General features: G+C 58.1%; 1 protein-coding gene across 1 annotated transcript in view; it reads left to right on the top strand.

Annotated features, from left to right (window-relative positions):
• Positions 1-5,241: 5,241 nt before the first annotated feature.
• Ptgis (prostaglandin I2 synthase) overlaps positions 5,242-10,173 on the top strand; it is a 29,748-nt gene continuing 24,816 nt past the window's right edge. The window contains exons 1-2 of the mRNA XM_048811938.1: positions 5,242-5,393; positions 9,273-9,396. Of these exons, the coding sequence (XP_048667895.1) occupies positions 5,242-5,393; positions 9,273-9,396 (276 nt within the window). The remainder of the gene's footprint in view (positions 5,394-9,272; positions 9,397-10,173) is intronic.

Raw genomic sequence — 10,173 nt, 5'->3', positions numbered from 1 at the left:
CCTCTCCATCCACGCCCGGCCTCGGCCTCGGCCTCGGCCTCGGCCTCGGCCTCGGCGCCCACCCACCCCGGGCGGGAGCCCCTGCCCGGAGGCTGGAGGGTGGAGGCCGTGGGGGACCTGCTCGTGGCGCCCTGGGACCACTCCTGCCGGATTCCCGCTCGGAAGAGCAGGGGTCCCTAGGCTCCGTATTAACTTCTGCCAGACGAGAAGCCGAGGCCCGTTAGAGGTCCCCGTCCCCTGAGCCGAGGAGAACCAGGGCCACTGTCTCAGCCTCCGTCCCAGAGGGTTTTCTGTTCCGCGGGGAATGTAATTTAGGGGGAAAAGTCGAACTATGACACCTCGGGTTCAGGGAGCTAGGTCTTCTTATAAAATATTTAAAACATTAGTTTGAATTGCGCACGGGAGCGCAGAATCCATTTGACCCACAACCAATATTCATCCTGTTGCAGACGAGACTGAGGACCCCGCGCAACCCCACCCCCACCCCCGGGTCCTTTCCTCTTCCCCAGACCTTCTGTTGCTCACTTTGGGTGGAACCTTCCAGATATTTTAAAAATACACTTTTTATTTGAGACTAGTCTGAGATTTACAAAAAGTCTGCCAAGATCGCACAAAGACTTGCCAAGCTTCCCCACCCCTAGCGCCTCTGTTATCCTGGTAGGTTCGTGTAACTGAAAACTTCGGTGCCGCTGACCTTGCCATTAACCCTACTGTCTACCAAACTGCAGCCCTTCCCGGGATTTCTCTGGGTTTTCCATTAAAGACCAGGATGCGATTCAGACCAATAGCTCCTCCATGTCTCCAGATGTTCTAATAGTTACTCTTAGATACAGAGAGGAGAGCTTGAGACAATACGGTGGGGGGAGAGAGAGAGAGAGAGAGAGAGAGAGAGAGAGAGAAAGAGAGAGACAGAGAGTTTACAGTAGAGTGGTTGAAAATCCCAGAAACATTGGGAACTTTAACTTTTAAACAACGTGTTAGTTGAATTTTCAAACAATGATCTCCCTGTGTTTTTCCTCGCCCCACATACTTCTCCAGGTGAAATTTAAAACTACACATTCAATCATTTGCCTGAAAGAAAAAAAAAAAAAGGAAAAAATGAGGAATGTTTCCCTACAAAGCCATGAGTTCTTTTTCCTGGTGTGTGGGGCTCTTTGACCCTCTGTACGGAGGGGTTCTCAGATGGTTCATTTGTTTTTTTTGCTCTGGGTTTTGGGCTCCACACTGGTCCGTGTGCGCACAGAGCTGTGGTCTGCTCTTCTGCTCTTCTCTCCCGTGTGCTGGAATTTGAATCGGTTTCGGGTTCGTTTTCCCTCCATCTATGTTCCTGAGAATGGACTTTTCGGCTGTTTCCTCTGTTTTTGATATTTCCGGTAACGTGCTGGTCATCCTGCGGCCGTGGTCTGCACTTTTCCTGTGTGTGGGTGGGCACAGCTGGAAGGTCGTAGGTCCTGGGGGCAGGGTGCCTGGACACATAGAAGTTCCCCGGCATGGAATGTGTGGTGAGAGGAGGGGCTGCTCTCCGCCTCACTTGTCCAAAAATGTTTTTGTAGTTCTGGGGCTTGAACCCAGGGCCTCATGAGCTCAAGCACTTTCCCCAGAGCTACATCCAGTCCTTTGAGAATTGTATTTGAGACAGGGTCTCGCTGAGTTGCCCAGGCTGGCTTTGAACTCGAGATCCTCCTGCCTCAGCCTCCCTAGTAGCTGGGATTGTAGACATGCACCATTGGGTCTCAGTGTGTCCGTCTTTAAAATGGGGATGAAGGGGGTCTGCGGTTGTAGCTCAGCGGTAGAGCACTTGCCTCGAATTTGTGAGGCACCGGCTTCTATCCTCAGCACCACATAAAGATAAAGGTATGTGTTCACTTACAACTAAAAAAAAAGTTGAAAAAAATGGGGATGATGGTCGTGACAGTGAGTGGGAATGGGACCCCTGGGTGGGAAGGAATGTGGGTCGAGCTTTTCTGGGCTACGTCCTGCTGACTAGCAATCTGGGGAGTCTGCTTATCTCTGGGGCTGAGATTTATACCTCTGGGCACCTGGGAGGGCCCTAGGGGTTATTGGGGAGAAGTATGGGAACAGGTGCCACTAGCAGGTGGGGGACAGCAGTGTGAACTCTGGCAAGGCCCTCAGGGGTCCCACTTTGTTTCTCAATCTCATTTGTCCTCTTTTTATCTTCCTGGTGCTGGGGATTGAACCCAGGGTGTTCCACCACTGACCTAGAGCCCCAATACCCCACTTTTTCTTTTTTAATTTTGAAAAAGCTCTTGCCAAATTGCTGAGGCTGGCCTCAAACTTACCATCCTTCTGCCTCAGCCTCCTGAGCTGGTAGAATTATAGGTGCACACCACTGTGCCCAGCTTTTCTTTTTAACTTGCCTTAGGGGGGCACTCTGTTTACCCCAGTTTTACAGAGGAGGACACTGAGTCTCCGAGGGGTCAAGCAATCCCTCAGGGTCTGCCTCGATTAAAACTCTCAGCTGTAACGACTTGTAATTCCCAGGCAAAAACGGACCCTCACGGTTCCCTCTCATCACATTGGTGGATCTGGATACTTGAAATTTGTAGAAGCATGTGACCTTGCGATCACGCAGCCACAGCAGAAGAACCTTTAGGAAGGACAGATCCCCAGGTGTGGGAAGAAGGGGTGGGTGACATCGATGCTGCGTCCTCAGAGGTGACCCCGTCTGGATGCAAGTAGGCAGGGCTGCCCTCTGCCTGGCCTCGCCCCTTTCTCCTGACCAAGGCATGAGGTCACTCCATCACCTGTGCCATGCAGCTGGGCTTGAAAATGTTGTGACTGTCCCAAGGTCACAGAAATTATACTCCACAGCTAGCCAGCCCGCTCATCCCAGTGAAATATGCGACTCTAGTCAGTTAGCAACTGTCTTTACCTGTAGCATTAAACAAACCAAAAATAAACAAACAAACAAACAAATAAATAAATAAATAAAACAAAACAACGGAGGAGGATCGCAAGTTCAAAGCTAGTCTCGGCAATTTAGCCAGGCCCTGAGCAACTCAGCAAGACCCTGTTTCTAAATAAAAAATAAAAAGGGCTGGGATGTGGCTCAGTGGTTAAGTGCCCCTGGGTTCAATCCTCAGTAGCAAAACAAAAAAAAAAATATTTTTCATAATTTTTTAATTATGAAAAAGTTCAACTATGCAGAAAAAAAGTACTGTAAGAACCTCCATGTCCCCCGACCTTGATTTTACGGTTACTAATATCATTTAAGAATTATAGCCTGGGCTGGGGCTGGGGCTCAGTGGTGGAGCGCTCGCCTAACATGTGTGAGGCATGGGTTCGGCCCTCAGCACCACATAAAAAAAAATAAACAAAGGTTTTGTGTCCATCTACAACTAAAAAAGAAATTCTTTAAAAAAATTATAGCTGTCATGATATTTCAACCCGGAATGTATATCAGAAGACGATGATAATCCTGATTTCATTACCCTGAGAATATAAAAAATAATTTGTAACGTCATCTAGTTCCCAGTTCAAGTTCAAATTCTCAATTTGGCAAGACTGAGGTGCTGGGAGGTAGGATTCTTTCTTTGGGGCCCATTGAGGCAATGATCTGCCCTGTGGGAACCGGAAACATTCTTCTTACCATCGGTACTGAGGGTGCTCCCAGAGGTGACCTCGGTCCCCCCTGATTCCCTCAGCGCAGCATCTCTCTTCCTCCTGGGTAGGTGTGGCTGCTGCAGGGAGCACTCCCACAAGTCTTCCGGGTGGGCAGTCCATTTGTTGGGGGACCAGAGGCTGCAGTGGCATCAGGTATGGGTTCCTGTGTCTCGGGGCTGATTGGACCTCTGCAGGGTGCCGAGTTCCGAGGAAGGAGTAAATCACGCAGTAGCCAGAGGTCACCGAGGCTGGTCTGAGGTGGGATTCAGCCCTGGAGGCCCTGGTTCGTGTTAGGGGAAACTGGAGGATTCCATGTACAAGCCCAGGTCTCCGGCCTCTTGCGAACACCAGCAGATCTGGCAGGTAGGAGCCCTCTCCAAACCTTGCCCCAGTCCCCGTGGCTCCCCTGCCTTCGGCTCTCCTGCTGTCACTCCTTCCCACGCTGTCTTTCCTGGTGGTGACAAGTATCAGGAAAACAAAGCCAGAGCAAGGAGGCCACGTGCTTTCTCTGCACAGTGGGAGGCTGTGGGAGCCCGGAAGAGCATAAGGGGGACCCTCTGTTAATGGGACCCAGAAGCCACTAGACACCTGGGGTGAGCCTTGGGGGAAGCTCAGATTGCTCCAGTGTGTGGGTCGGGGGTGGCGAGCGGCAGCTCCTTTCTGTTCCCCATCGGATCCTCCTGGGCCTGAGAGCCGGAGTGGACTGGGCACTGTTAGGAGCGTTGGCGCCCCTCGGCCTGGCACGGCCCTGGCCAGCCGCGGCCCCCTCCGCACCATTCAGAGCCTACGCTGGGCGGGCCTCAGCCTGCGTTGGCTCCCTCAACCCTCCAGCAACCCTGGAGGCAGGCCTGCTCATCGAGCACCAACTGTGTACATGATTCCTTCATCTGACACATTCTGTGAGCGCCTACTGTGTGCCGCGCAGGGTTCTGAGTGCTGGAGTGCACACCGAGTCCCTGGTGCAGGCAGAACGCCATGCCTCGGGGCCCAGGCCAGGGACAGCACACCCTGCACTCCCTCCCCTGGCTTTAGGTGGGGAGAGAGACCCCGGGCAGCTGGCGTGTGGGAGGAAGGGACGGCGGGTCCTCCCTGTGGGAGCTGAAGCCCCAGGACAGGACCCCAGGGATGGCGGGGTTTCTGAACCCAAGGAGCAGGTCACCGTCCACCGTGTGGGCATTAACCCGGGACAGGAGAGTCCAGCCTTGTGTCCCCACCCCGCTCCCTCCAGGCCTGGCAGATCCTCAAGTCAGTGAGAGTGTCCGTGGGCGAGGCCGAGACCGCAGGCCTTGAAATAGAGCCTCCTTCGTCCCCCTGGCCGCAGGCTGAGTCACCCTGGACCGCGGCCCGGGCCAGGCGGGCTGGGGGTCCGACTGGAGCAGCTGAGGGGCCAGGCGCCTGGGCCCCGGCTTCCTGCCTTTGTCTGCGGCTCCTCTCGACTCTTCTGGGGAGGAGGAGAGCTGCCAGAAATAACACCTGGCTGCCGCTGGCCCAGCAGGAGGGAGGGCAGCGGGGGAAGCCCCCACCTGAGTGTCCCCAGGAGGCCCTCACGCCCTGCATGGGGCAGTCCCTGAAGACCCTCTGTGCCTCAGTTTCCTCACCTGCAAAGTGGGGGTGCAGATGTCGACGGGGGGTGACCTGGGGCCCGACAGCGTCAAGAAAGTGGCCTGCGGTCAGACCTGCTGGTGGAGACCCAGCTCCTCCCCAGGCCCCGGCAAGCGACTGCGCAGCCAGCCCGGTTCCTCCCCTGGGAGATGGGTCTGCTCCTCAGGGTGAGAGGACACTCGCCCGTCCCTGGGGCTGAGGGCCAGCGGGGCTGCCCGCGGTCAGGGCTTCTCACGGTGGCCTTAGTGGCAGCAGGGAGAGTTTGGAGAAGGCCGGGCACAGCAGCTGGTGGCGCTCGGAGTCACCCCGGGCTCCCTGCCCAGCTGCTCCCTGGCCTCCAGTGCCGGGCCCGCTCCTGGCTCCCCTGACCCCTTCGTTCCCGTCCCCCGGCACAGTCGGCAACGGTGCTTCCGTCTCAGACCTGGAAACCAAGGTGCGGAGAAGGCACGAGTCACGCAGCCAGCGAGAGGCACAGCCGGAGTCTGGGGCCAGGAACCAGCGCTGAGGTCACCCTTGTGACCACCAGGCTCTCCTGCCTCTTAGGCCGACTGCCCGCTCTGGGCCCTTCTCCCCAGACTGCCCAGGTGGCAGGGCAGGTGCCCGCGGGTCAGCAGGCTGGTCCCCAGCCGGAGAAGCTGCCGGGGCCCGGGGCTGCAAAGAGCAGAGCCCGGGGAAGGGCCTGGAGCCTTGCTGGCCGCCTCCTGGGCCCGTGAGGGGGACTTGGGCGGCGGGCTCCGGGCAGCGTGAGGCTGGGAGGCTGGGTCTGCTCTCTGCCAGCACCGACGCTCACCCCTGCCCTTCTCCCCTGCCTGCCCTTGGGGTTCCGGTGGGGGACAGCCAGACAGAGGGGCAGAGTCGGGGCGAGGGAGGACAGGGAGGGAACCTGATGGCCTGTCCCTAGAGTGCTGCCTGCGCAGGGACCCCCTGCTCGAGAAGTTGGGGTGGGGGGTCAGGTGCTGGGCCTGCCCTCCTGGGTGGCCCCGCAGCCTCCTCCTTCCTGTTGCCTCTCTTAAAACACAGGCTTCGCCTCCTGACTCCCACTTCCAACCCTCCACCCATCCCCACCGCATGTGGCACAGGAGCCACACTCTCCTTGGCTTCAGGCCCTTATGGTCCTCAAGGACATTCCCGCCATCACTGCCTGTGTCTCACCTGCACATTCCACTCCAGCTACACCAGATCCCGCTGTCTTAAAACCCAGTGTTCCCACCCCAGGGCCTTTGCACTTGCCATTCTCTCCATTTATAGGGCTCCTCTCACACCCTTCCTGAGTGTCCCTTCCAGTCCTTCTGGCCGTGGCTCACATGGCACCTCCCTGAGGAGGCTGTCCTTGACCACCTTCTCTGAGCTACTCCCACTGTCTCAATCACCCCTCTTTCTTTTTTCTTTAATAAGGTGTAATTCACGAACCACAAAACTCACCCTTTTAAAGTGTGCTTTTGACAGTGGGCAGCTCACTGGTTCCTAGTGTAGTCACGGGGTTGGATGGCCACCACCACCACCTAGTTCCAGACTGTTTTCAACATCCCCCACAGAACCACCTCCCACTAGCCGTGGCTCCCTGGTCCCCTCCCCTTGGCCCTGGCCACCACCCATCTCCTTCCCGTCTGTGGAGTCACCTGCTCTTGGCATGGGTGGCAGCTAGTCGTGCGGCACGTGGCCCTCGGGTCTGGCTCCTTTCCCTTAGAGTGATGTCCAGGGCTCGCCCGAGCCCTGGTGGTGACTCAGTGACTCCTTTTATGACTGAGTAACGTCCCTGGCTTGGATATGCCACACGGGGCTCACCCGCCCGTCAGTCATGGACGGTTGGCTTGTGTCCCCTCTGACTATTGCGGATAACGCCAGGGCACATCACTGGGTCACGTGGTAACTCGTATTTAACCCTTAGAGCCCCGCCAGGCTGGTGTTCAGAGACGGCCCGCCCTTTACATTCCGGGGAGCCTCCAACTTCTCCACAACTTCGTGAACACTCATTTTTCTTTTAAAAAATGTTAACACTGTCTAACCGCCATCCTGGTGGGCATGAAGTGGCACTTCATGGTGATTTGTTTTTCTTTTCCTTTCTTTGTTTTTTGGGGACTGAACCCAGGGAAGCTTTACCACCAACCTTCATCTCCAGCTTTTTATCCTTCATTTTGAGGCAGGGCCTCCCCAAGTTGCCTGGGCTGGACTTGAACCTGCGGTCGTCCTGCCTCAGCCTCCTGACTGAAGGTGTGCACCACCTGCCCCAGCCTCATTGTGACTTGAGTTCGAGGGTCTTGGCATCTGTCACTTGTGCATCCCTTGGAGAAACACCTGCTCAGATCCTTCCTTCATTTTAATTTTTGTTCATTTCTGGTGCTGGGGAGGGAACCCAGGCTTCATGCTTGCTGGCTGGCTCTGCCATGGGCCACACGCCCAGCCCGTCATTAATGATTAAACCAGGTTGCTTTTTCACTGTTGAGCTGGGTCTCGGGCTTTATTTTTGTCATCAGAATTGCCACTCTGCGGCCGACTTTTCTGTCTTGCTTTTGTCTTGTTTTCCAAGGCCCTGCTCCCTGCTGTCTCCAGCGCCCTGCCCGGGACCTGCTTGGGGTGAATATCTCCCTGTCCCTGCATCCTCTCAGCAGCTGGGGCCGGACTTTCCACACCCTGTTGCTCTGATAACTCTGAGACAGGGTCCTCACCTGGGCTAGGGACTTCCATGGGGTCCACTGTGAACACCTGCCCCACGATACAGTGAGGCTTGCTGTGTGATCCTGAGTGCAGCTTAGCGCAGGGTCCCTGCCGCAGAGGGGTGGAGAGGATGGGAAGCCTGCGGCCAGGCCGCGAGCGGTTCGGAGTCTGAGCGTAGTAGTTACTCACTGCTGCGCAGCAAACGTAGCAAACGCTGTGCACTTAGCAGCTTCAACTAGAGCCTGCCAGGAGCCCCACGTGGGGCTGAGTCCTGCGATTGGAGGTTGGAGCCACGGGGCTCTCTGTCGGAGGCCCAGGAGGCTGAGGCTGAGGCTGAGGTGGCCGCAGCCTCCTTTCCTTGGAAGCTCAAGGGAGGGTCTGGCGTTGGGTAGGTTAGGGACCTACGTCCATGCTGCTGTCAATCAAGGTCCACTCACGGCTCCTGGGGGCCACTCACGTTCCCTGCCCTGGGGTCCCTACCAGCCTCGAAGCCAGTGACAGACTTCCCATGTCCCCTCCCACTTAGGCTTCGAGTCTCTCTGCCGGGAAGAGCCCTGTCCTGTGGTCAGGTTGGGCCACCGAGGGAAATGCGCCTTCCTTCAGGTCCACTGCACCACACTCAGTGTGGTCCCTGCTCAGTCCCCAGTGTCCCCCCTCGCACAGGGTGTGGTGGCTGAGCATGCCGACCCCACCCAGGGGCTGGCTGACTGGCACACACGACCTCCCTGCCCTGCTCCGCCAGCGCCCACGCCCGACACCTGGCCTGGCGTTGCTGCCCCAGGCGCCTCAGGTTCGGAGCTGGCGAGGGGCAGCTGGGGGCAGCAGACTGCTCTCTCTCATCCCTGTGGGCAGGGCAGGGTGGGAGGTGACCGACACCCTGGTCCAGGCCGGCTCAGAAACTCCTGCTGCTGTGGGGTGTGGAAACTCCTCCCGCCTGCAGAGAGGTGGTCGCCTGCTGGATGCCCAGCCTCCGTGTCCACCCACAGTCCACTCTCTGCACAGCAGCTCCACCTAAGCCAGGTCCCTCCACTGCTCAAAACTTTTCCATGGCTCCCACCTCAAAGAGAAAGCAGAAGTGCTCCCACACCAGATGACTCTGGTCCTGCCCCCCCCCCCTCGGATCTCAGCACCCACTGCTGCCCCTTGCCCCCTGAGTCCAGCCATACCAGCCTCCTACTGTCCTTTGAACACGTGTGATCCAACCACAGGGCCTTTGCACTTGCCGTTCTCTCTCCCTGGAAAGCTCTTCCAGTTACCCGAGTGCCTTCCTCCCTCAAGGCCTCCAGATCCCCGTTGCCATGGTGAAGCCTGTCCTGACCTCCCCACTGACCTCCCCACGCTGGTATTCTTCCTCTCCTTCCTCACTTTACTAAGTGCTGTGGGTTTTGCAGGCGACCTGGCGAGCCTCCCCTGGACCTGGGCAGCATCCCCTGGTTGGGCCACGCCTTGGAGTTTGGGAGAGATGCGGCCAGCTTCCTCGCTAGGATGAAGGAGAAGCACGGCGACATCTTTACCGTAAGTGCCTCTGGGGGGAGGGGGGTAGTGCCTTGAACTCTGCCAGCCCCCACCTGCACCAGCACCCCACCCCACCCCCAGTCTGTCTGTCTGTCTGTCCAGCTGTGCTTCCCTTACCTCCGACCCTCGGTGTCCCCCAGCCTCTTCCCACACTGAGCTGCGCAGACCTTCAGGGTGTACCACACCCCGGCGTCCTTCCAGCTGCCCGTCCACTCGGCTTCCGTCTGTCCAACATCCGGCTACGCGTCCCTCCCTCCTCTGCCTTCCCACCCACGGCTGCCCAGCACCCTCCACCCAACACCCCGCGGTGTTCCTCCGCCTCCTGCCCCAGCCTCTCCCCGTACCCACAAGGTCCCTGTCTGCCTCCCAACACTTACTCAGCATCCTCACTCCTGGACACGTCGCCCGGCTTTCTAGCCCAGAGTCGGTCCACCCACCCCTGTCACCCGCCTGCACAGCTGCGCGCGCCCTGCCCATCCCTGTCGGCTCTGCGCCGTCCAGGCCTCCGCCCTCCCAGGCCTCCACCTGCCCAGGCCTCCGCCCGGCCCCCTGCACACCTCCCTCCAGCCTCCCGGACCCCGCTCCCCCTTCCACCTGTTCACCGGAGATGGACGCACTGCGGTCACCCCTGGGCCCCACATTTATCCACACATTTAGCTTCCACCCGTCCGCTGGCTGCCCACCCCGTCGCAGACCAGCGTGGGGTCCCTGAGCCCCCTGCACCCCTCACCCCCGCAGCCCGCCCACGGTCATCTCCCTCCCGCGGCCCCTCACGAG

Source organism: Marmota marmota, unplaced genomic scaffold (genome assembly GCF_001458135.2).
Source record: "Marmota marmota marmota unplaced genomic scaffold, marMar, whole genome shotgun sequence".
Classification (NCBI taxonomy): Eukaryota; Metazoa; Chordata; class Mammalia; order Rodentia; family Sciuridae; genus Marmota; species Marmota marmota.
This window is presented reverse-complemented; position numbering and strand designations above follow the sequence as displayed.